We start from the raw sequence: 27,043 nt of genomic DNA, 5'->3' as shown, positions 1-27,043 counted from the left end.
TTTATCAAAAATGTATCACTAGCCACTTTAAACTATGCACTTTAGTTTACATACCCTACATTACTCATCTCATATGTATATACTGTACTCGATACCATCTACTGCATCTTACCTATGCCGTTCTGTACCATCACTCATTCATTTATCTTTATGTACATATTCTTTATCCCTTTACACTTCTGTGTATAAGGTAGTAGTTGTGGAATTGTTAGGTTAGATTACTCATTGGTTATTACTGCATTGTCGGAACTAGAAGCACAAGCATTTCGCTACACTCGCATTAACATCTGCTAACCATGTGTATGTGACAAATAAAATTTGATTTTAATGGAGCAATCACAACACTAACGAATCTGTGCTGGGGCTTTTTTTTTCTTTAAAACACTTCGCAACAGTACAGAAAAGCCTAATCACTACAATTATCTGGGATATTTTTTTCCCTAGATGCACATGTGGTCACAAATTTAAAAAATCCAGGACGCACAGTAAAATTTTAAGGAGCATAAGCGACCAACATGGCCACACTTTAGAGTCCTGGATAGAAGTGAGGTGTACCTGCAGCTCGAGGCAGTGGCGCTGTTTCTCTGAGATCTGTCTACGCAGGGCCTGCTTCTCCTTCAGCAGGCTCTCAAGACACAGAGAGCTCCAGTCCAGCTTCAGCTCCTCACACCGAGACTTCAACTGAGACAAACATAGACACCACCAGTTAGTTACATGCCTCTGGTCCAACTGTCCGACAGTGTCAAGCATGCAGATGAAATCCAATGTGAAAGCGGCCAGAGAGAAGGCAGCCAGGAGTACAGTATAAGTCGCTCTGGATAAGAGCGTCTCCTAAATGACAAAAAGGCAGAGAGGTCTCACCAGGAGCAGGCTGTGATCCCTCAGCTCGGCCATGTCCCTCTCCAGATGCTTGGTCTGCTCCTTCAGTTGACGGTTGTGGGCCGAGATCTCCTTCTGGGCCTCCAATAGGTCCTCCATGGTGAGGGCCTTCACTCCCAGCTGAGTGGAACAGACAGGGTACCACTTTCAGGGATCGAGTACTCAACCACTATTTGCGACTCAATATCAGCTTGTTTCATTAGACAGTCACCACTGTCTGCCTACCTCATCCAGTTTGTGGTGGAAGAGCCCTTTGATTTTCTCTTTGTGGGTCTGACACGCAGTCTGCAGATGCTCCGCCTGCCCAGAAAGCCCTCTGTGTTTGAGCTGGAGGAGAGGGAGACAGAAGGAGAAACATGAGAGGAAGGTTTACAGGTTGAGGCTAAATCAGAGGCAACATTCCCAGAAGGATAGTCTCATCCAACATGACTGTTAGAGGGCCGAGAGTTGCGGTGTGAGTCTGAGGGAGTGAGTAATCTATTACTTTTTTTAAAGGTGGCGATACCATTAGAGTGATTGTCAGAGTTCACAAGATGGAATGAGTGATTTGGACATTCCATTTACCTTTTCCTGCTCCAGGACTTGCTGCAGGTTGTTGCGGTACTGAGGTGTCTTCATGTAGGCCATGAACTGGAGGTACTGGACTTTAATGTTGTCTGTGTGAGGAGAGAGCGATGGCTTATCAGGACTGCTGGCTCTGACTGACTGATGGATGTGATAACTAAGGGTGGGGTCAGGGTAGCGGTGCTCACCTAGAAGCTGTTGTAGGCCAGGAGGACTGGGGCCCAGCAGAAGTTGGCCAGACGCATAGTGCTGAACTTTGGGAGGTAGCTGGTAGAAGGGACTTTGAGGTGACCTGTATGCATCTGTAGAAACACAAAATCAGCTAAACAAACATGGAACACAATGAGTAAAGGGCTGAATAACACAAATGCACAAGGGTATATGGACACAGCCCTGAGTAAAACTGTCAGCAGGTGGCTCACCCTGAGGGGGTGCTGCTGAGAGGGTCTTGGCATGCAGCAGATCCAGGGCACTCTGGCTGCTCTTGCTCTTTCGCTCAGCTGCGGCCACAGCAGCCTTCTTGGGACGCCCGCGCTTCCGAGCACTCAGCTTGCGGCCCTTGTTGAGGAGTTTGGCGCGCCGCGGTTTGGGTGGCGCCTTCACGACTGCCAACAGGCCTGGTCGCTCAACCTCCTCACAGGAATCCTGAGAGACATACAGAGAAGGGACCAGCATGAGAGAGAAAAAGCTGACCTAGAGCTGCTAGAAGTGATCTCATATCATAGGGAAAAGCGTAAGAACTTAGCATAGAGACGTGAAAAGACTATAAAGTCAGCTAAGTCACTTGCCTTGTGCTCCTTTGCCTTGGTTGGCGTGGCACTGTTGCTTTTACTATTCTTTTCTTGACGACGCCTAGCTGCTTCTTGCTCCTCCTAAAAACACATAGGAACATCTGTGTTGTTTACAATGTGAATTGTTCAGCAGGGCACGAACTAGGAGCAATTGTAAAGACAAGCTGGAGGTGACCAAGATTGCCCACAGAGTAATGACAATATAAAATAGTGCAAAAGGAACAAAAAATGTTTAGCTTACCCTGAGTTTTGGATTTTTGAGACTATGAAAATAGTTTTCAAGCTGAAAAGGAAAAAGAAGGTATCAAGTATTGCACAAGGACATAGGGGAGAGTGGCCTCTGCTATCTAAGTGCAGTGACCTTGTTTGACACTGTCCATAATCCCTCCAACACGTGCATGAGTTAGTGAGGAGCTACAGAAACAATACAGCGATGACCTTACCGTTTCCACTGCCTCCAGTGAATGGATACATTAACCACTAAGTCTAAGCCGTTGGCTCATTTAGCTATTTGATTGTGAATTTTAGGGCACCTAGTTATAATTTCTTTTTAACTATTCCATAATTTAATTAAATGTTAAAAATAAATTGTCTACTACAGCTCACAGAAATGCAATGAATAACTTTGATATAACAAATATCAAAATAAATCATTAGGAATACGTTTTTGAATTGTCTGTCCTATTTCTAGGACATAAGAAAGCTCAGGAAATATTTGTTTTCTGGACACATTAAACCCCTTATTTTTGTTCACAAAACTACCTCCATACTTCTATTTGTTTGTATGGGTTACCTTCAGACGAGTCCCGTAGAGCAAAAGAGTCATCTTTCCATAGAGTGGTCATATTAGTTTGTAGGCCAAACCGTTCGGACGCTACAGACGTTTGTGAGAAGATCGATTTTCAGGATGTCTCATGGTCTGACAAACACCGCTGTAGCTCAGCCACCTTCCACCGCAGGTGCGGAAGGCCGACATAGGCAGATGGTGGATTGAGACGCAGCCCATGCAAAAAAACAGATATCTCTATCTTAAAACTGACGGATGCGTAAATAGATTTAAGGATTAAAGACTTAGCCAGATGTTTCACTTGCACTGAGATGGTACAAACCGGTACAGACCAGTATCAAGACAAAACATAACTAAACATTTCTAGGTCAGGATTCTCCAACCCTGTTCCTGGAGAGCTTACCGTCCTGTAGGTTGTCTTACTAACCTGATTCATCTTATCAACCAGCAATACTGAACAAAAATAAAACATAACATGAAACGATTTTACCGAGTTACAGTTCATATAAATCAAATCAGTCAATTTAAAAAAAAAATCATTAGGCCCTAATTTATGGATTTCACATGAATGGGCAGGGGCCCAGCCACTGGACAGCCATAGGCCCAGCCAACCAGAAGTTTTCCCCACAAAAAGGGCTTTATTACGGACAAAAATACTATGTTTCATCAGCTGTCCATGTGGCTGGTCTAACATGCAGACCACACCGCTCTTGTTACGGGCAAGTTGCAAAATAAAATGTACACGTTATTCAATCCAAACTGCTCACTGAACTTGGTATAATTTTTATGATTGATGTGCTGCCTACACACCTCTCCTCTGCCTACACACCTCTCCCATCTACTCATTGGTTTTTAGGAGCATATACCCACGTGGATGATTGAAAGATGAAGTGAGGTCCACACTCCGGCCCAGTTGGTGGTGGTAATGCACCTTAGTTGGTTGCCAACTGCCATATAAAGTCCACAGATGAATGGAAAGATTACTAGAAACTAACTAGGTTTACCCTTTTATCTGTGGATTAATTGTCGGGAGTAGAGGACCTTGTGCATTTCAGGTAAAATAATCCAATGTTTATATCCCAGGACAAATTAGAATGAATGTTTGATGCCTATTAACCTGTCCGCAAATGAGTTGGATCAGCGTTCATTTTCATATTTTAACCTGCGTTTCCTGATCGCGTCTGGTGTGGATGGACAGAAATCAACATTTGCGTGCCCCGGTTCAGTCAGCATGTAAGACGATCCCACAGGTGAAGAAGCCGGATGTGGAGGTCCTGGGCTGGCGTGGTTAAACGTGGTCTGTGGTTGTGAGGCTAGTTGGACCTACTGCCAAATTATTTAAAACGACATTGGAAGCGGCTTATGGCAGAGACATGAACATTAAATTCTCTGGCAACAGCTCTGGTGGACATTCCTGCAGTCAGCATGTCAATTGCACGCTCCCTCAAAACTTGAGACATGTGGCATTGTGTTGTGACAACTGCACATTTTAGAGTGGCCTTTTATAGTCCCCCAGCACAAGCTACACCTGTGTCAGCTATTTGATATGCCACACCTGTCAGGTGGATGGATTATCTTGGCAAAGGCATAATGTTTACTAACAGGGATGTAAACAAATTCATGGACAATTTTATAATTAAGCTTTTTGTGCATATGGAAAAATGTAGACATTATCTCAGCTCATAAAACCAACACTTTACATGGTGTTTATATTTTTTTTCAGTATAATTATTAGAATCAGGTGCGCTACTTTAGGATTGGCAAGAAACCCTACAGGACGATAGCTCTCCAGGAACAGGGTTGGAGTGGCCTGTTCTAGGTTCTATTGGCACAATATTCCGCCACGACCAACAGGCAGAAAAGTGAAGATTTCCTGCTTGCAGTCAGGCTAACTGAGTGGAAAAGTAAGCAAGCAAGTCCTGTTTTTAATGTTTCTAAACAAGTTGAAAACACTCATGGTACAACATGTAGGCTAGTAGTAATGTTGGTTGCGCCATCACCTGTCTCAGTATCACCTCTCCTCTGTCCACTGCAGGGCTATACCAGCAGATACAGTTGTTTCCTGCAGGGATATGTCCGACTAAACATGTTCTGAGTACTGCTACCGTACGCATTGGTATTTTATATACATGAACTGATTGAGAGCTCTCATTCAATTCAGTTGCCCTACTATAAACAGACCTTTTTTTACAAGGAGCACATGTGCACCTAAGTTGGAACATGTAGGCGCACATAGAAATGTAGGAGCACAATGAAAAAATATTGGAGGTAATAAAGCTAGAATCCTTATATTTTTTTTGTAGGCGCACGGGTGCTCCCAAATAAAAATTCTAGGTCGTACAGCAACATATTTAGGCGCATGAGTAAAATGGTGGCACTGTAGAGCAACTGCCATTGCAACATTGTGAGTGTATTGGGACGGAGGGGATGAGAGTACAAGAGGGGAAAGCTTGACTCACTATGGTGCGGTCTATCGTATGAAGGTAGTAGGAAACTGGCTTTCCCGTCCAGGACACTGAACCCCTCAACGGAGACAACTCCACGACTCTCATTATTGTGCCAATGTCTGAAAAGGAGAAACAAAGAGCAGAAAGGCAATCTATTTAGTTCATGAAAACACACTAGAATCTTTGAGATCCATAAGAATGATATGCACATGATGAAAACCTACCACTCAAGTTTCGACTGTTGATTCTAAAATTTAGAGGTGCAAAAGGTTTTGAGGATACAATTTTCCCACCTAAAAGAGAAAAAACATGATCTTCCCATGAAGGCACTTCACAAAAGGCTATTTGAGAATGACAGCTTAAAACTAAACAATACAAACACTCATCTATAATGATTCCCAGATTGATCTGTGTATGTGGCTGCAATAAATAATCAATGGCAGCATAGATCATGCTTTCATGTCTAGCTTTGAAAACACAAGGGGTATGTGGAGGAGAGGTCAAATGACTGAGGGTTCAGAGGTCAAGTGTGTGGTATTGACACAGCTGACATTAGCTACCTGCATGTTACCCTCTCTCTTGTTATCACTAATGAAAGCAGTTGAATCAATAACCTATTGAAATGATCCAAGGTTCTTAATTCGCTGTAACAATATGGCAGGGTGGGCTTGACATAGGGTAACAAAAGGGCCATTTACTACATACCTTCCTTCATGTTAGCAAAGCGCTCCTTCAGCTGGTGATCAACCTCTGGACCAAAAGCAAAGTTGTTCACAAAAATAACACTACTAGACAAACGGGGAAGAGAAGAGAAGGGAGAAGAGGAGAAAACGATTTAGAGTTAAAGCTGTGCAGACGTTTCCCTTGTGTTCAGACGTGTGTAAATACACAGTGACATCTCAGTGGGAGTGGAAGCCTCCAGATTATATAGAGGTACTGTACCTTGTGTTGGCTATCCTTTCCTTCCACACCTCAGACAGGAAATCACCCCTCTCCAGCTTGAAAATAAACAGGAAAATAAGTTGCACGTCTGCAATCCGAAACCATGTTTATTTCCAAATGACACTTCTGTCAGATCAACTCAGAATCTTACCGAGTAGTCCCCATGTTTCTTCCCATACCACTTCATCCACCTCTTAAATTCTTTGTCCATGGACTGAAAGAAAAAGCACACAGATTACTTATGATAACCATCTGGAATAGATTACAAAAACCATCATGCTTGTTGTGGGATGTTAGGAACTTACCTCCGCATAAGTGGCTGGAATGTCTGCCTTCTCCACACCAAAGTAGTGTTTACAGTTTGTTGCTGCAGCAACCTGCAGCACCACTTGTCCCACTCCTGCAATTACAGATGATTAAGATGGCAAATAATGCACCGGGCTGCGAGTCACATTAAGACTGATTATCTCATTAGGAACTAAACATTGAGGTAAACACTGACCGCTGCCGAGGTCTACGAAGGTGTCGTCCTCCATCATTTCCATCTCGTTGATGATCTGGGCCACCAGGTCAAAGGAAGTCTCACCGTACACCTCGGGGGAGAATGGCTCATAGTTGTTGAGCTTCTCTGGGTCCGTGACCGAGTGGTTGTACACCTGCTGCAGGATATGCCTGAGCAGCCCGTTGGACGGTCGCTTGTTCAGCTTCAGGGGCGGGGTGGTGCCTTTCCACTGTGACACACAGGACAGGGAGTTCAGTATGACTATATTACATAGCTAGGTTATAAACATGTCGCTGTGCACAAGGGGGCTAGGTTTTCCCTTCGGTGACAAACGGCAACAAGAAAAATCATTAAATGTAACATTTCAGCGTTTTTAACATAACGTGTTCAGAAATAAGCTTTCGACTAAACTGTGGACATTCCAACTCACCAGCTGGTGGATGCTGTCGATGGCTCTGTTGTATTTGTCACAAAGTCTTTGCATACTCTCAAAACTGTAACACACAGAAAAAGAAATAACATGGGTGGGGATGACATCTATCAACATCTTATGACAAGACACGGATAAGGAAGCTAGCAGCCCATGACTTGTATTTTTGTGCTAATGTTAGTTTGGCCAGGACAGTGGATACAAGATAGAAATCAGATACAATCAGTTTGCCTCCACTCTACTAGACTCATCTCTTGGGCTGCTGCCACACCAAACCAAAATATTCCTAAATGAGCATCCATGTCATTAGCGTCTGCATTACCCCCCTGGGAAGAACATTTACATGTAAAGAAAGTGGAGTGCAAGTCCATTCTGTTCATACTCTGGATGTTACTATGGTATTGGACTGTGACTACGGGTGCTCTGGTAGACTGTGCTTAAGATCAGCATCACAGTCCTTGTTCTTCATAGTCTGACGCTCAGCTCACCTCTTGGTGTCGTAGTCGATGAGGACATAGTTCTCCATGGCCAGCTTAAGGTCTGGGATCTCCTCACACACCCAACTGAGAACAATGATCAATACAGGGTTTAGTTTACAAAGACCTAGCCTAACTCAGTCAAGAAGTGCAGTCACTCAATGCACCATGCTTTTGAGATAGAAAGGTGGTAGTTACTTACCGAATGGTCTCAATGATTTCATGAGCAGCATCATGGTGTTTATCCTGGAGATAAAGTAAACAAAAAGGGGAGAAAAGATAGTGGGTTTGTATAGACCCTTTTCCAGTACATGACACACTGACGTCACACACGACTCTTGGCTGCAGATGGCTTTCTTACTGCTGCCATTCAACATATTTACGTTTTTATTACTTCCAAACAAAATTACTTTTTTGGTTCTCATACGCTTAACAATGATATGATTCTTGCTTGAACAGTTGCTAAGATCATATTTGTTGACTGCCTTCATGACCTGTGACCGCCGGTGTGGCGGTAATACAGTCACCACAACAGCCCTAGTCAGAATCCAAATAGGAGACAAAGAATGTACACAGATGTGCTAACAGCTACCAACACGAGTTCAGACAACTGGCTCATATAAGGCCAGCAGCACTCAATGACTTAATAATCCACACAGTGCAAACCACAGTAGTTAGTGTGACTCATTCACTATGACTGCCAGCATAACAATTCAAGAGACCACTGAGTGTATCACTTATCAAGCTGACATTCTCTAAAATGGCTGTGGTCTGGGAGAATGAGTGCATTTAAAGCTCAGTAACTTATTTAGCTGGGTTGTCAGGCCACTGCTGTACCTACTGCCATTGCAGCATGGGAGGAACTGCAGTATTTCAGTCAGTCTGGTTGCCAGCAACCTAAGATAACCCAGTGACCTACTTTCTGCTCCCTGCTGCAACAAGGGACCTCCTGGGAGGGCCTCGGCGGGAAGGAAGAAGGGAAGGTGGTAGAAAGCCAGGCCTAGCTACACTCAGCTGGACTGGCTCTGGCACAACAGCAGGCTACAGTTACAGGGCTCTGCTTTTCCTGCCCAATACCTCCACGCTTACAATAACGCTTACAATAACATCAGGTCTGAGATTACAGGACCAGAGAGCATGTCATGAAATAAAATATATTTAGCCACAAGGGAAGCAAAGCATTTCACAAAACAGGCAAACGCTGCTATGAATAGCCTAATAATAAAATAACCAATGAAAACAGTGCCTTCAGAAAGTATTCACACCCCTTGACTTATTCCACATGTTGTCTTACAAACAGAATTAAATGGAGATTTGACGCCACTGGCCTACACCCCATAATGTCAAGGTTGAATTATGTTGTTGCTTGGTTTTTGCTCTGACATGCACTGTCAACTGTGGGACCTTATATAGACAGGTGTGCCTTTCTAAATCTTGTTTACTTAATTGAATTTACCACAGGTGGACTCCAAATCAAGTTGTAGAAACATCAAGGATGATCAATGGAAACAGAATTTTTATATTTAACTAGGCAAGTCAGTTCAGAACAAATTCTTACTTACAATGACGGCCAGGAACAGTGGGTTAACTGCCTTGTTCAGGGACAGAATGACAGATGTTTACCTTGTCAGCTTGGGGAGTCGATCTAGCAACCTTTTGTCTACTGGCCCAACACTAACCACAAGGCTACCTGCCACCCCAATGCACCGGAGCTCAATTTCAAGTCTCATAGCATACTAACGTAAATACGGTAGGTTATTTAATTCATACATTTGCAAAAAAATCAAAAAACCTGTTTTCGCATTATCATTATGGGGTATTGTGTGTAGATTGGAGGGGAAAAAAATATGAATCCATTTTAGAAAAAGGCTGTAACGTAACAAAACATGGAAAAAGTCAAGGGTTTATGTTAACATATTTTGATACATTGAATGTTAATATTGTGAACCCATGTTACATTTACCACCTATTTCAGGAAGTGAGGTCACTGGGTACTGCCCCTATATACAGTGCCTTCGGAAAGTATTCAGACCCCTTGTCTTTCTCCAAATTGTGTTACAGCCTTATTCTAAAATTGTCATCTCTACACACCAAAAAAAAAGGTTTAGAAATGTTGCTAATTTATTAAAAATACAACTGAAATATCACATTTATTTGAGTATTCAGACCCTTTACTAAGTACTTTGAAGCATCTTTGGCAGCGATTACAGCATCGATTTTTCTAGGGTAAGACGCTACAAGCTTGGCACACCTATATTTGGGGCGTTTCTCCCATTCTTGTCTGCAGATCCTCTCAAGCCATGTCAGGTGAGATGGGGAGCGTTGCTGCACAGCTGTTTTCAGGTCTCTCCAGAGACGTTAGAACAGGTTCAAGTTGAGGCTCTAGCTGGGCCACTCAAGAACATTCAGAGACTTGCCCCGAAGCCACTCCTACGTTGTCTTGGCTGTGTGCTTAGGGTCATTGTCCTGTTGGAAGGTGAACCTTCTCCCCCAGTCAGAGGTCCTGAGCGCTCTGGAGCAGGATTTCAATCAAGGATTGCTATACACTTTGCTGCGTTCAGCTTTCTCAATCCGGACTCGTCTCCCAGTCGCTGAAAAACATCCCCACAGCATGATGCTACCACCACCATAGAGATGGTGCCAGGTTTTCTCCAGACGTGACGCTTGGCATCCAGGCCAAAAAGTTCAATCTTGGTTTCATCACACAAGAGAATCTTGTTTCTCATGGTTTGAGTCTTTAGATGCCTTTTGTCAAACGCCAAGAGGGCTGTCATGTGCCTTTTACTGAAGAGTGGCTTTCGTCTGGCTAGTCTACCATAAAGGCCTGATTTGGTGGAGTGCTGCAGAGATGGTTGTCCTTCTGGAAGGTTCTCCCATCTCGATAGAGAACTCTGGAGCTCTGTCAGAGTGACCATCAGGTTCTTGGTCACCTCCCTGACAAAGGCCCTCCTTCCCCAATTGCCCAGTTTGGCTGGGCAGCCAGCTCTAGGAAGAGTCTTGGTGGTTCCAAACTTCTTCCATTTAAGAATGACGGAGGCCATTGTGTTCTTGGGGACCTTCAATGCCGCAGAAAAGCCGACACAATCCTGTCTAAGCTCTATGGACAATTTCTTCAACCGCATAGCTTGGGTTTTTGCTCTGACATGCATAGTCAGCTATGGGACCTTATATAGACAGGTGTGCCTCTCCAAATCATGTCCAATCAATTGAACTTACCACAGGTGGACTCCAAATCAAGTTGTAGGAACATCAAGGATGACCACTTGAGCTCAATTTAGAGTCAAAGGGTCTGTGGGAATGCGTGTGTAAATAAAAAGGGTCTGTGGCAAAGGGAATGCTTGTGTAAATAAGGTATCCGTTTTTTTTTTATAAATACATTGCGAACATTTCTAAAAACCTGTTTTGGCTTTGTCATTCTGGGGTATTGGGTGTAGATTGATGAGGATGTTTGATGTATTCAATCCATTTTAGAGTAAGGCTGTAACATAACAAAATGTGAAAAAATTCAAGGGGTCTGAATAATTTAAGGCACTGTATAGGACCTTCCACTTGCCTGGGATATGGATGCCCCATGAAGACCTACGGGTCGAAATGTTATAAATAAAAGCACCTGGGAGCATGAGCAGCGTTTTCCTCTCTGTTTTCCATTAGTTTGCCTACAACTCCAGCACCTGGATGTGGGCATGTTCTTCAGCTTTTGTACAATAGTGTTTAACACAGGAGTTGCTTAACAAGAAGACAGTGAATGTTCCTGAGCGGCTGAGTTAGTTGACTTAAATCTACTTCAAAATCTATGGCAAGACCTGAAAATGGCTCATCTAGCAATGATCAACCACCAATTTGACAGAGCATGAAGAATAAAAACTTTTTTTTTTTTAAAGGCAAATGCTGCACAATCCAGGTGTGGAAAGCACTTAGTGACTTACCCAGAAAAACTCACAGCTGTAACCATTGCCAAAGGTGCTTCTACAAAAGTAATGACCCAGGGGTGTGAATACTTAAAAGAAATCTCATTTACACATTTCAATACTTCTAGAAACGTGTTTCCACTTTGTCATTATGGGGTATTGTATGTATGGATCCTGAGTGGCGCAGCGGTCTAAGGCACTGCATCGCAGTGCTAGAGGCGTCACTACAGACCCGGGTTCCGGCAGTAATCGAGAGTCCCATAGGACAGTACACAACTGGCCCATCGTCGTCCGGGTTAGGGGAGGGTTTGGCCGGGGTAGGCCGTCATTGTAAATACAAATTTCTTAACTGACTTGACTAATAAAAAATTAAAAAAAGAAGCTGGATGAGAAATCTATTTAATCTATTTTGAATTCAGGCTATAACAACAAAATGTGAAGTCAGTCAAGGGGTATGAATATTTTGAAGGCACAAAAATTTGAATAGAGGTTGACTGATTAATCGGATTGGCCGATTAATTAGGGATGATTTCAAGTTTTCATAACAATCGGAAATCTGTATTTTTGGGCACTGATTTGGCCGGTTTTTGAATATATATATATTTTACACCTTTATTTAACTAGGCAAGTCAGTTAAGAACGCATTCTTATTTTCAATGACGGCCTAAGAACGGTGGGTTAACTGCCTTGTTCAGGGGCAGAACGACAGATTTTTACCTTGTCAGCTCGGGGATTCAATCTTGCAACCTTACAGTTAACTAGTCCAATGCTCTAACCACCTGCTTTACATTGCACTCCACGAGGAGCCTGTCTGTTACACGAATGCAGTAAGAAGCCAAGGTAAGTTGCTAGCTAGCATTAAACTTATCTTATAAAAAACATCTAGTGATTATGATTGATTAACTACACATGGTTGATGATATTACTAGTTTATCTAGCGTGTCCTGCATTGCATATAATCAATGCAGTGCACATTTGCGAAAAAGGACTGTTGTTGCTCCAACGTATACCTAACCATAAACATCAATGCCTTTCTTAAAATCAATTCACTAGTATATATTTTTAAACCTGCAACCTCCTATTTAGTTAATATCGCCTGCTAACATGAATTTCTTTTAACTAGGGAAATGGTGTCACTTCTCTTGCAACAGAGTCAGGGTATATGCAGCAGTTTGTGCCACCTGGCTCGTTGCGAACTGTGTGAAGAATATTTCTTCCTAACAAAGACAGCCAACTTCGCCAAATGGGGGATGATTTAACAAAAGCGCATTTGTGAAAAAAGCACAATCGTTGCACGACTGTACCTAACCATAAACATCAAAGCCTTTCTTAAAAGCAATACACAGAAGTATACATTTTTAAACCTGCATAATTAGCTAAAAGAAATCCAGGTTAGCAGGCAATATTAACCAGGTGAAATTGTGTCACTTCTCTTGCACACAGAGTCATGGTATATGCAACAGTTTGTGCCGCCTGGCTCGTTGCGAACTAATTTGCCAGAATTTTACATAATTATGATATAATATTGAAGGTTGTCCAATGTAACAGGAATATTTAGACTTATGGATGCCACTCGTTAGATAAATGATGGAACGGTTCCGTATTTCACTGAAAGAATAAATGTCTTGTTTTCAAGATGATAGTTTCCGGATTCGACCATATTAAAACCTTTTCTCAATAGGGGGTGCTGTTGGGACTTTGTAATATTTACATTCACAAATTAAACTGCCTCGTACTCATTCTTGCTCGAACAATATGCATATTATTATTACTATTGGATAGAAAACACTCTAGTTTCTAAAACCGTTTTAATTATTTCTCTGAGTGAAACAGAACTCATTCTGCAGCACATTTCCTGTCAGGGAGTGAGATTTCAGAAATCGAGGTCCCTGTTCTGAGGCCAGTTTATAAGTCCCCATGTAAGCCATCGGGCTACATGCACTGCATGCGCCTTCCTCTAGATGTCAGTAAGCGGGGAGAATTTGAATGGAGTGGATTGCGCAATCTGGGCCACTATAAATGGTCATGGAACGGAAGTACCATTCTTTTCAACTGGGCATCTGGCGCAAGGGGACATCACAATGGCGTCCTGCAAACGCTTTCGTTTTAGCAGTTCTATATCTCCGGTCATGTTTTTATTCGTTATAGGTGTTAAAGACATCATAAGGTAGTTAATTTAAACAGACGTATAGCAGTTTATATCAGTTTATTGCGATTTTCCTGGATTTCTTTGTGACGCGCTTTCACTAGTTGGACACCTCTCCAGTGAGTGGCTATCGTTAGCTGCTATTTCTCAATGAGAAGAGGACATCTTTCAACCAAAAGACGATTGTTCTGGAGAAAGGACACCTTGCCCAAGATTCTGATGGAAGCTCGGCAAATAGTAAGCAATCTTTATGTTAATTCGTATTTATGTTGACAAATGTCAAATAATAATTCATGGCGGAATTTCGGTGCGGTCTCGCTTTAGCGCACGCTGTATGCTGAAGTAACGTTCATTTTAAAAATGTAACACAGCGATTGCATTAAGAACTAATTTGTCTTTCATTTGCTGTCCAACTTGTATTTTTTAGTCAAGTTTATGAATAGTTTTCGATTAGAATAGGTGCCTCTCCAAGATGGCGCCGGACAGATTGCTTGAAGTTTTGGCCACTAATCACATTGTATAACCACGAATTGCGCCGCTAAATATGCACATTTTCGAACAAACTCTATATGCATTGTGTAATATGATGTTATAGGACTGTCATCTGAAGAATTCTGAGAAGGTTAGTGAAAATGTTTTATATATTTTGGTGGTTTATACGTTATCTCTATTTTTGACTTGAATCACTGCTGTTGTGATGTTTGCTATTGTGGTAAGCTAATAACGCTATATTGTGTTTTCGCTGTAAAATACTTAGAAAATCTGAAATATTGGCTGGATTCACAAGATCTGTGTCTTTCATTTGCTGTACGCTGTGTATTTTTAAGAAATGTTTTATGATGAGTAATTAGATAATACACGATGGTCTCTGTAGTTATTCTAGTTACTTTGGTAAGAGTTGTGATGGTGGCTGCAATGGTAAACTATGATTTATACCCGAAATATACACCTTTTTCTAACAAAACATATGCTATACAATAAATATGTTATCAGACTGTCATCTGGGGAAGTTGTTTCTTGGTTAGTGGCTATTTATATCTTTATTTGGTAGAAATTGTGATAGCTACCTATGCAGGAAAAAAATTGTGGACAAAAGTTGTGTCTTTTGCTATCGTGGTTACCTAATAGATTTACATATTGTGTCTTCCCTGTAAAACATTTTAAAAATCAGAAATGATGGCTGGATTCACACGATGTGTATCTTTCATCTGGTGTCTTGGACTTGTGATTTAATGATATTTAGATGCTACTATTTACTTGTGACGCTATGCTAGGCTATGCTAGTCAGCTTTTTTACTGGTGGGGGTGCTCCCGGACCCGGGATTGGGAGGAAGTAGAATTTAATGACCTACGGCTCGTATTTCTGTGTGTTATAATTAAGTCTATGATTTGATAGAGCAGTCTGACTGAGCGATGGTAAGCACCAGCAGGCTCGTAAGCATTCATTCAAACAGCACTTTCGTGCGTTTGCCAGCAGCTATTGCGCTGTTTATGACTTCAAGCCTATCATCTCCCGAGATTAGGCTGGTGTAACCGATGTGAAATGGCTAACTAGTTAGCGGGGTGCGCACTAATAGCGTTTCAAACATCACTCGCTATGAGACTTGGAGTTGTTGTTCCCCTTGCTCTGCATGGGTAACGCTGCTTCGAGGGTGGCTGCTGTCGATGTGTTCCTGGTTCGAGCCCAGGTAGGGGCGAGGAAAGGTATGGAAGCTATACTGTTACATTGGCAATACTAAAGTGCCTATAAGAACATCCAATAGTCATAGGTATATGAAATACAAATCGTAGAGAGAGAAATACTCCTATAATAACTACAACCTAAAACGTCTTACCTGGGAATATTGAAGACTCGTGTTAAAAGGAACCACCAGCTTTCATATGTTCTCATGTTCTGAGCAAGGAACTTCAACGTTAGCTTTCTTACATGACACATATTGCACATTTACTTTCTCCTCCAACACTTTTTTTTGTTGCATTATTTAAACCAAATTGAACAAGTTTCATTATTTATTTGAGGCTAAATTGATGTTGATGTATTATATTAAAATAAGTGTTCATTCAGTATTGTTGTAAGTGTCATAATTACAAATAAATAGGCAGATTAATCGATATCGGCCTTTTTTGGTCCTCCAATAATCAGTATTGGCGTTGAAAAATCCTAAATCGGTCGACCTCTAAATTAGAGGGCTCCAATGAATTTACTGTGCTACAATTTTGTGAAGGGTTAATGTGCTGGTCCCAGACAGACAGCGGTTGCACATACAAATCAGTCTCTTCAGTGTGTGTGTGGAGGCGGCGAGAGAGGGGAGTTCCTGCCGCTCACACACAGACAGCACGCAGCAACACCAGCGCTGCTTCTAAAAATAAACGCTGGCTTAGAGAAAGAATGCGTGTGACGCCTGAGAGGCACTAACGGCCAATCATCCTCTCTTCCCCTCCTAGCCCCCTGTTGTGGGCACGACGAAGGAACTGACTCAACCACTCACTACCTTCCCCGCCTTTTCATTCTCTCGTTACCTCACCATGACGCACTGCAGAGGAAAAATACCGGTCCACTACGCATTACTCACAACCAATGAACAAGTAACTAACCAGGTGCAGCAGCGATATTACAACAGAGAAAAACTGATTCATTAACCCATCCATCAGTCTAGTTCTTAGGCAGAACTGCCTTAATATGCCTGATCTTCCCTGATAACACCACAGGTCACATGTTGGCCCAAGGAGTGCTTCTTAATTCATCGATGTATAGCTTGTTAGTTTCACTTTAACACAGGTAGAAATACTGGAAGAAGAAACACAACTGACAACACAAAATAGGCAAGATGACATCGATTCAAATGCAGTCATGTGCGAAAGCATTCTGGCTTAGCCAAGAAAATAATTGAACTAAGGGATCCGCAGCACAAGAGCTGTTCCTCATATGGACGCAGTTACATATTTAAATCCGCAGATGGTGACAGTGAGAGAATGAGCGTTTAAGCATGTGATTGGTAGCAGCTTCAGCGTGGGGAGAGAGGAAGGCAGCATATATTACTATCATGTTGTTCAGTGAACAGAACAGAACAGTGCATGTTCCTTCTCTGTGGGGGGAGTGGAGCAATTTGGTCAGAAATACTGGAATATGTATGATGTACAGCATCTTTTGGCTGGGCAGGAGCACAGGGCCTAAAGCACGTGTCAAACTCATTCCACGGAGGGCCGAGTATCTGTGGGTTTCCACTCCTCCCTTGAACTTGAAGAATTAAAAAGTCACTGATTAGTATGAAACTCCCCTTGCCTGGTTGTCTAGGTCTTCATTGAAAGAAAATCAAAAACCAGCAGACACTAGGTCATCTATGGAATGAGTGACACCCCTGGCCTGAAGCATTATTACTGAGAAAGATGAACTAACCAAATACAACCCAATGAATACCAAAATATTGCACCATTATACATTAATATGCTCAGGAGTTAGTCACATAGTCAAAATAAACCGCCCCAATGAAACATCCACAGGCTTGTGATGTGTAGACTGCAGAGCCAGGCAGAATCTGCAGCTAATCAAGTGCTTTGTAATGCTGATCTTATCTTCTGCCCCTCCCAGTGGTGCATATTGAGATGGCTAGAACACCACACAGATAAAGACTGGAATCCAGTTAGTCTGATGCCGTGCGGAAATTACAATTAGAAGCATTTTAAATCTGCCTTTAGAAAATGCAGAAAGATACTTTTGGTCATGTAGTGTATGTGGACACCTGCTCATCGAACATCCCATTCCAAAATCCTGGGCATTAATATGGAGTTGGTCCCCCTTAAGCTAGATATAAAACAGCCTCCACTCTTCTGGGAAGGCTTTCTGCTAGATGATGGAACATTGCTGCGGGGACTTGCTTCCATTCAGCCACAAGAGCATTAGTGAGGTCGGGCACTGATGTTGGGCAGTTAGGCCTGGCTCGCAGTTGGCGTTCCAATTAATCCCAAAGGTGTTCAATGGGGTTGAGGTCATGGCTCTGTGCAGATCAGTCAAGTTCTTCCACACTGATCTCAACAAACCATTTCTTTATGTACCTAACTTTGTGCACAGGGGCATTGTCTTGTTGGAAACAGGAGGCATTCCACAAACTGTTGCCACAAAGTTGGAAGCACAGAATTGTCTAGAATGTCAGTGTTTGCTTTAACCATGAAAAAACAGCCCCAGATCATTATTCCTCCTCCAACTAAGTGGTGTTATTGTGAAATGGAAACGTTTAGGCATAACAGCTCAGCCGCGAAGTGGTAGGCCACACAAGCTCACAGAACAGGAAGGGCGTGAAAAATCGTCCTCTGGAATTAATCACGCTTCACCATCTTGCAGTCCAACGGACCAATCTGGGTTTGGCAGATTCCAGGAAAACGCTACCTGCCTGAATGCATAGTGCCAACTGTTAAGTTTGGTGGAGGAGGAATAATGGTCTGGAGCGTTTTTTCATGGTTCGGGCTAGGCCCCTTCGTTCCAGTGAAGGCAAATCTTAACGCTACAGCAAACAATGACATTCTAGATAATTCTGTGCCGCCAACATTTGTGGCAACAGTTGGGGAAGGCCCTTTGTTTTAGCATGACAATTCCCCTGTGCACAAAGCAAGGTCCATACAGAAATTGTCAATATCAGTGCAGAAGAACCTGACTGGCCTGCAACGCCCTGACCTCAACACCTTTGGGATGAATTGGAAAGCTGACTACGAGCCATGACTAATTGTCAAACATCAGTGCGCGCACTCACTAATACACGTGGCTGAATGGAAGCAAGTCCCCGCAGCAATGTTCAAACATCTTGTGGAAATTCTTCCCAGAAGAGTGGAGGCTGTTGTAGCAGCAAAGGGGGGACCAAATCCATATTAATGCCCATGATTTTGGAATGAGATGTTCGACGAGCAGTTGGTTTTCAACAGCGGAGATTTGTAATAACCATGCTGCCTGTCTCTTATCTGCAACATTGTTATAATATTGAAATTTGATCTCCATCTGTCCTATGGTAAACGCGTTGGGAGTTAGTACGAAACAGACAGGCTGGCAGCTTCTCAGCCAGGCAAAATCATGAATAAGCTGGCATAATATTTTATGGATATATACACAGAAATGTCAATAGAAAACACACAAAATTCAGCAAGTATGCTGACATTCCAGCTTCAGTTTGAAGTGATTGTGTTAGTTGGCTCTGTTCTGAAGAGTGGCCTGGAGAGAGAGCACATGTTCTATGCCAGGCGAAATTGCACATCATTAGCTCATGCATTGTTATGGATGTATCCACCACCCCCCAAAAATGTTTACACTATACCAAAAAAGCTCCGCCATTTCCTGGTTGTTAGAACTAATAGTTCGCCTCACTTCAGTTTATGTGACAAAATAAGCTAGTATAGTGCAGAGTAACATTGTACCATCAAAGCCACTGTGAACTATACTTTCCATAAACAAAAATAATGTTGTTTCAGCTTTTAGAAGCTGGTGTACAAAACCGAATGTAAAAGACAAACTCTAAAATTAAAAAAATAATGTTTTACCTTAAATTTAACTAGGCAAGTCGTTTAAGAACAAATTCTTATTTTCAATGAAGGCGTAGGAACAGTGGGCTAACTGCCTTTTTCAGGGGAGAACGAAAGATGTTTACCTTGTCACCTCGGGGATTCGAACATGCAACCTTACGATTACTAGTCCAACACTCTAACCACTAGGCTACCTGCTGCCCCACAACTCTGTGCTTAACGGGAAGCATAGAAATAGCGCACATAGAACAGATTTACCCCTTCCTAAACTTGCTTTCAAGTAAAATGAGATATCCATAACTAGAATTTCTATGTGAATTTGATTGCTTGCCCAAAAAGTTACATATTGCTACAATAAACGCAACTGCAACTACTTCGCTGTTATTCTGGTTGCACTGTTTGACATGACTGTGTTAGCCAAAGTTGGCTAGCTAGAAAGGGATATGAATGGTGCCAGTCATCATGGCAACGAAACATTTAGAACAAACAATCTTGTCCATAGATTTATAACAAAAACTGGTACACGTCCCTGGCAACTGAAACGATAGAATGAACGACCAGCCGGCTTAGGTAGCAACTAGAGGTTGACCGATTAATCGGAATGGCCGATTAAATATGGCTGATTTCAAGTTTTAACAACAAACTGTAATCAGTATTTTTGGACACCGATTTGCCAAATAATTTTTTTAAATAATAATTCACCTTTATTTAACTAGGCAAGTCAGTTAATATTGCCTGCTAACATGAATTTCTTATAATTAGGGAAATTGTGTCACTTCTCCTGCATTCCGTGCAAGCAGTCCGGGTATATGCAGCAGTTTGGGCCACCTGGCTCATTGCGAACTGTGTGAAGTCCATTTATTCCTAACAAAGAACGTAATTAATTTGCCAGAATTGTACATAATTATGACATAACATTGAAGGTTGCACAATGTAACAGCAATATTTAGACTTAGGGAGCCATCCGTTAGATTATGCCATCCATTAGATAAAATACGGAACGGTTCCGCATTTCACTGAAATAATACATGTTTTGTTTTCGAAATGATAGTTTCCGGATTCTACCATTTTAATGTCCTACGGCTCGTATTTGTGTGTTATAATTAAGTCTATGATTTGATAGAGCAGTCTGACTGAGCGATGGTAAGCACCAGCAGGCTCGTAAGCATTCATTCAAACAGCACTTTCGTGCGTTTGCCAGCAGCTATTGCGCTGTTTATGACTTCAAGCCTATCATCTCCCGAGATTAGGCTGGTGTAACCGATGTGAAATGGCTAACTAGTTAGCAGGGTGCGCACTAATAGCGTTTCAAACGTCACTCGCTCTGAGACTTGGAGTAGTTGTTCCCCTTGCTCTGCATGGGTAACGCTGCTTCGAGGGTGGCTGTTGTCGATGTGTTCCTGGTTCGAGCCCAGCTAGGGGTGAGGAGAGGTACGGACAACACTTTGTTTTTGCATTATTTAAACCAAATTGAACATGTTTCATTATGTATTTGAGGCTAAATTGATTTTATTGATGTATTATATTAACTTAAAATAAGTGTTCATTCAGTATTGTTGTAATTGTCATTATTACAATTTTTATTTTAATTATATTTTTTAACCGGCCAATTAATCGGTATGGGCTTTTTTTGGTCCTCCAATAATTGGTATCGGCGTTGAAAAATCATAATCGGTCGACCTCTAGTAGCAACCCTATATTTGTCAGGACTGTATCTTGTGGAAGGATGAAACAGTATTAATTAATTTTTCAAAATAAAGTTTATGAAAATATAGCAATCATTATTTGAATATGTTGGTAACCCATTGTATAAAAGTGATAATGCCCTCGAAGCAGTCTCATGCCAATATATCCTCCAAACACCAGTTTCTCAGGCATTATCACTTAAATAATACCCTTCAAGTCAATTAGAAACGAGTATTCAACAATGCCATGGTATAACACCGAAGCAGTTGTTGTGAGGCAGTGCCATCACCAAACCATTACGTATTTATTGATTGTGTTATTATTTTTCTACTATTCTCTCTGCTTTGTTGGGAAGGGCCTGTAAGCAAGCATTTCCCTGTTAGTCTACAACGGTTTATGAAGCATGTGACATAAAATATTGATTTGTTTGCGTTGCCTTTTTCTGAGGATGCCAGTCATGCAACAGTCCGATATCAGTCTCTGGTGTAATGGGAGCGAAGTCAGCCAAGGCCAACTGTGGAGGATTGCGTAAGCAGCAGCACTGCTTAGTTCCTGAACTCTGACGTTAAGGGGTATTACCCAGTGTGACACAGAACACTAGACGCGCCACAGACAACACTCCGGCGTTCTGAGAAATACACTTTCAGGTAGTCCCCCCCAGCACCGTCTTACCGCAATTTACTATAAATGAGTAAAACAGCTGAAACACACGTGAAGCCACCAGAGAAAACACAATTATTTCATCTGCTTCCATTTCCGTTCCCCTTTGTACAATCTGGCAAACTATAGCATGAACTTCAGCTAAAAAAATATGTTCAAAGCATGCCGCACACACTCAAGGTGCAAACACAATCAACTCTGCCTTAACACATTAGGGCCTAACTAGGCAAATATATTTTTTACATATAGCCTATCTAGTAAGATCCACATAGGTTAAAATACTACAGCATCATAGTATGTGCATGCAACAACAAAAAAGCAATCTACGGAAGATCGAGAAGCTTGGTAATAATGTCATAACACACAGCAATGATTCACTGTTTTTAATCTACACATGACGTGCATGCAAAAGTAAAAACTTTTTTTTTTTTTACATGGAATTCAGTAGGCCTTTGCCCACACTACCGGTTTATTCAGTGGCACTTGCTTCGAACAACCAAAACGTAGCCTAGTCCTCAGGCTATCAGGCTCTCTTCTGGATGCCAAAATAGTTGTAATTAGGCTTCTGTCTAACACCCTTTCGGTTGGCTGTTAGCAGTCTCCTCAACACTAACTAAAACTTGTTTTGAATAATCTACATACAGCAAAACAGTATTGGATGTTCACATTTATGGTTGAAACTAGGTTTCAAATTCAAGTCTGTCAGCTAATCCACTGAATTTGTGGAACTGGTTTTTAGAAGTGGGATGGATAACTGGTCAAACCATGTGAGACACATGTGAGTCATATGGGATGGTACTTCCCAGAAGCCCTATTTATTTGATTTCTTGGACCTAGTGGAAAAGCAACTTATATCTCCATTTAAGGGACTAGAGTTGTGGGGAATTGTGTAGTGTTCCTGCTATGTTAACGCAAATTATACCTTCAGATTGTACCCTATTGGCATGAGTGCAGGATTGCATCATGAGTGCAGGATTTTAGGTATAATTCCAGCTGGCAGCTATACCCTAGATTCAGTCAGACTGGAGTATGCAACTATCTTTCTGTGCAATAACAGTAACAGTAGATATCAACAAGACAGTGAGCACCAGGCAGAGAGCCATTTGAAGTCCAGCTACCGTAGTAATAATGTTTTAGCAAAATATTTTGCAAAACATTGTACAATATTTTATATATTGTTTAAGTTCTGGAAAAAGGCATTGCATGCATGAGTCGAATTACACGTATTGCAAATGACCGTGGTGTTAAAACATCGCTCTCTGACTCACTTTAAAATGATGGCATGGTAGCTAGTTACATTAAATTATGGATAGGTGCATAAAATAACAAGTTAGCGAGTTAGCGTTCTAAATTAGCTAAATAAATACTTAACGTTACTCAGAACTATAATGCGAGTCAAAGAAAGCCGTTCAGAATACACTCGCTAGCCGAGTTTTACCAAATATATGTATAACTAACCCTTTCTGTGGTTGAACCTTAGCTAAGTACTGTAGCTAACTAGTTAACTTAACTTACTGCCCCAACAGAAACCAAATGGTGGAGAGCCTCTTCTAGACTTGTTAAAGAGTTACCGGGACCAATAACTAGCTAATATACTGTAGTTAGCTAGCCAAGTGTGCAGCGCTTCTCGTGTGTAATTTGTGTCATGCTCCATCTAACGATGTGTGTACTTTAATCCGTTAGTTATCTAGTTACTAGTAAGATGTTCCGCACAGTCAGTAGCCATATTGTTGGCTATACACTCCACTGAGAATCGGTGGATATAACGTTAATGATACCCACTTCGAACAGCTTCTGGCTAGCCCTGTGGTGGACCGTCTGTCTGGCCTGTATGTATGTAACCTTAGCTAACACATAAGCTAGTAGCTATACACATAGCTAGCTAACAACAGCTAGGTAGGTACATTAAGAGATGAATAGCTACATCTAATCCTCACTTGGTTGGCCAAGTTATAGCTGGCAACTTGGTTGGTTTAATTAAATACTCACGTATACTGGTAATGGCCACGAGTAGCCAGCAGCTTCTGCTCCAACTGGCGACTTCAGCTTGAGTTCTAGCTTTTCTCCCATTCTACACTTTCTCCGGCGTTTGCTAACGTTAGCTAGTTTACCGAGCTACTACAATTATCATTTTGTCAGAAAAAAATCCTTATCACAACATATAAAATTATATCTCGATGAGTGGTAAGTGGTACACGCGCCCTGTAGTCAGGTGTTCAAATATTTGTTTGATTTTAATCAATTTGTTAAAAAATTACTTCATGCCGAGCGGCTCCTACACCTCGGCAGTACAGCCGCCATCTTGCCCGGCGTGAAAATCGGTCACTACCAAAGGGACAGAAACGCCAGGGAGGGGGACCTGTTTCAATGTCTATGTGGGGGGCGGCAGTCGGAGCATGGGAAGTATCAACGGTTACCGGGGCTGTACAACCGGATTATTACTTTTCGAAAGATGAGTATGACGAAAACAACCAACCATTCTCCTCTGTATAAAACAGTTTGAATTAGAATTTCCCGGGAACAATAACGGACAACTGGCGGGAGATACCATTTTACTCGATTACTCACTGCATATGATGACAGTGAACAATAAAAACAATGTTTTGGATGGAGCAGACCGAGGTCGTTTGCTTTCCTCAATTTACTTAAAGTGTGTTTATCAAGGAACCAATGGCTGTATATAATATGAATGGACAAAGCCATTGATCACGTGACACCATTCATTCCTATGTTTAGACTCAATAGCGCATTGATGCCAAATTAAGTCGATTAAAATGAGTTGTGTAGAAGGGTTACAGCTTTTGTCAAAATTGACTTTTCGTAGCAGGTTTAGGATGATTTATGCAGCAGGTTATGATAATTAACGTAGCAGGTTAGGATTATCTAAAATACCCCCACAAAAAAATATATAGCTTTTGTCAAAGTGTATATATTTATATACACACACACACACTTTGAAAAAAGCTGTATCCCAGCTAGACATGACCCTAAAAATGGTTTCTCATGGAAACAAAGGTTGTGTCCCCTGCTCAAACATTGCATACATCAACCAATGGTTGCATGCCACGTCATCGACTAACATAACTGTAACATATGAGAGATGGCATAAAAATAAAATAATAATAAAAAATAAAATATGAGAGATGGCATGTGTCAGCAATGAGTGTGCAGAGGAACGCACCCATAACATGCACCGTTTGAGCTACTCCAGGAAGTGACGTTACAGGCTAGGTCAGTGCTGCCCCCTTGCATTGACTAATTTAAGCACCGCGGTATAAAATGAACTGGAGAATGCTCCCAAGATATCTGACCATTGTTTTCAAGGTAATCTACTCACATTCGTACACGCCGATTCATGGACCGGCTATATTCGGGTTGCATCCGGTTTATAGGAAACAACGTCAAATGCGCACAAGGTCAACACGTCATCCAAAAACATGGCAGACATTGTATGAATAGAAAATGTTATTCTCGGCTGTGAGTGATAGAAAAAATAAATCGGCCTCAGCTACAATGATTTGAATAATTCAATGGATGTTTTGAGCACAAAGGTGATAATTAATGTGTCTTATTAGCAATGTTCAAATCTGACTTCTGTGTTAAACAGCAGTACCGAAGCAAAACTGTAGGAGCAGTCGAACCCTGGGCCCTTGAACTCAAGCAGAGGTGAACTCCCTGTCATTGAAGCCAAGGAGTTCAAGGCCAACCATGGTACTGCAGCATTGTTAGCAGAAAATAGGATCCCTCATTATTGTGAATCGAAACATGGCGATCTTCGTGGTCAATCTTCTTGTAAATAAAAGTTTTTAAGATAATCATGTTACCAATAATTGCTTCTAATAGACCAGATGTATTTCCTTGAACCAAATATTTTAAAATCACACACAGAAAAAGTAATAATGATAATTTAGTTGCTAATTGCAGCCTGGAGTACCCCAGTCGGCCTTCAAATCAAAAGGTAATTGGTCACATACACATGTTTAGCAGATGTTATTGCGGGTGTAGCGAAATGCTTGTTTTCTAGCTCCAACAATGCAGTAATATATAACAATTCTCAACAATACATACAAACCTAAAAGTAAAATAATGGAATTAAGGAATATATAAATATATTAGGATGAGCAATGTCGGAGTGGCATAGACTCAAATACAGTACATACACATGAGATGAGTAAAGCACAAATTTGTAAACATTATTAAAGTGGCCAGTAATTTCAAGTCTTATGTATATGTAACAGTTTTAACTTTAGTCCGTCCCCTCGCCCCGACCCGGGCGTGAACCAGGGACCCTCTGCACACATCAACAACAGTCACCCATGAAGCATCGTTAACCATCGCTCCACAAAAGCCACGGCCCTTGCAGAGCAAGGGGAACCACTACTTCAAGGCCTCAGAGCAAGTGACGTCACCGATTGAAAGGCTATTAGCGTGCACCACCGCTAACTAGATAGCCATTTCACATCCGTTACACTCACCCCCCTTTCGACCTCCTCCTTTTCCACAGCAACCAGTGATTCGGGTCACGGCACCAATTTAACTTTAGTCCGTTCCCTCTCCCCGACCCGGGCGTGAACCAGGGACCCTCTGCACACATCAACAACTGACACCTACGAAGCATTGTTACCCATCGCTCCACAAAAGCCGCAGCCCTTGCAGAGCAAGGGGAACCACTACTTCAAGGTCTCAGAGCAAGTGACGTCACCGATTGAAAGGCTATTAGCGTGCACCACCGCTAACTAGATAGCCATTTCACATTGGTTACATGTATAGGGCAGCAGCCTCTAAGGTGCAGGGTTACGTAACTGGGTGGAAGCCGCCTAGTGATGGCTATTTAACGGGGTGAACAGGCAGTGGCTCGGCTGGTTGTTGCCCTGGAGGGCTGATAGTTTGCCACCGGTGATGCGCTGGGCAGACCGCACCACCCTCTGAAGAGCCCTGCGGTTGCGGGCGGTGCAGTTGCCGTGCCAGGCGGTGATACAGCCAGACAGGATGATCTCAATTGTGCATCTGTAAAAGTTTAGGGTTTTAGGTGCCAAGCCAAATTTCTTCAGCCTCCTAAGGTTGAAGAGACGCTGTTGCACCTTCTTCACCACACTGTCGGTGTGGTTGGACCAATTCCGATGGAGCAGTGGACCGTCAGTTATGTGTACGCTGAGGAACTTGAATCTTTCCAACTGCTCAACTGCGGTTCCGTCGATGTGGATAGGAGCATGCTCGCTCTGCTGTTTCCTGAAGTCCATGAGCAGCTCCTTTGTTTTGTCGACATTACCAGGGCTCTCACCTGCTCCCTGTAGGCTGTCTCGTTATTGTTGGTAATCAG

General features: G+C 42.1%; 1 protein-coding gene across 6 annotated transcripts in view; it reads right to left on the bottom strand.

The window, feature by feature from the left end:
* The window catches only part of LOC129855160 (histone-lysine N-methyltransferase, H3 lysine-79 specific-like), a 39,428-nt gene extending 14,317 nt beyond the window's left edge, over positions 1-25,111 (bottom strand). For 3 of the 6 annotated variants that reach the window (XR_008759429.1, XM_055922534.1, XM_055922535.1), the window contains exons 1-19: positions 23,713-24,064; positions 8,021-8,064; positions 7,831-7,905; positions 7,343-7,406; positions 6,913-7,141; positions 6,716-6,810; positions 6,562-6,624; positions 6,411-6,466; positions 6,174-6,256; positions 5,693-5,761; positions 5,481-5,587; positions 2,476-2,517; positions 2,232-2,315; positions 1,866-2,088; positions 1,632-1,745; positions 1,444-1,535; positions 1,105-1,206; positions 862-999; positions 556-681 (exon numbers count right to left, since the gene is read on the bottom strand). Coding sequence is in view for 2 of the 6 variants with exons in the window: in XM_055922534.1 (XP_055778509.1) it covers positions 556-681; positions 862-999; positions 1,105-1,206; positions 1,444-1,535; positions 1,632-1,745; positions 1,866-2,088; positions 2,232-2,315; positions 2,476-2,517; positions 5,481-5,587; positions 5,693-5,761; positions 6,174-6,256; positions 6,411-6,466; positions 6,562-6,624; positions 6,716-6,810; positions 6,913-7,141; positions 7,343-7,406; positions 7,831-7,905; positions 8,021-8,064; positions 23,713-23,793 (1,887 nt within the window). In the remaining 4 variants the exon portion in view is untranslated. The other 3 variants (XR_008759431.1, XR_008759430.1, XR_008759432.1) reach the window with 3 other exon arrangements.
* Between the last annotated feature and the right edge of the window lie 1,932 nt (positions 25,112-27,043).

The sequence above is a fragment of the Salvelinus fontinalis genome, chromosome 5, assembly GCF_029448725.1.
Source record: "Salvelinus fontinalis isolate EN_2023a chromosome 5, ASM2944872v1, whole genome shotgun sequence".
Classification (NCBI taxonomy): Eukaryota; Metazoa; Chordata; class Actinopteri; order Salmoniformes; family Salmonidae; genus Salvelinus; species Salvelinus fontinalis.
Note: the sequence above shows the minus strand (reverse complement) of the source record. Positions and strands in the feature narration are given on the sequence as shown.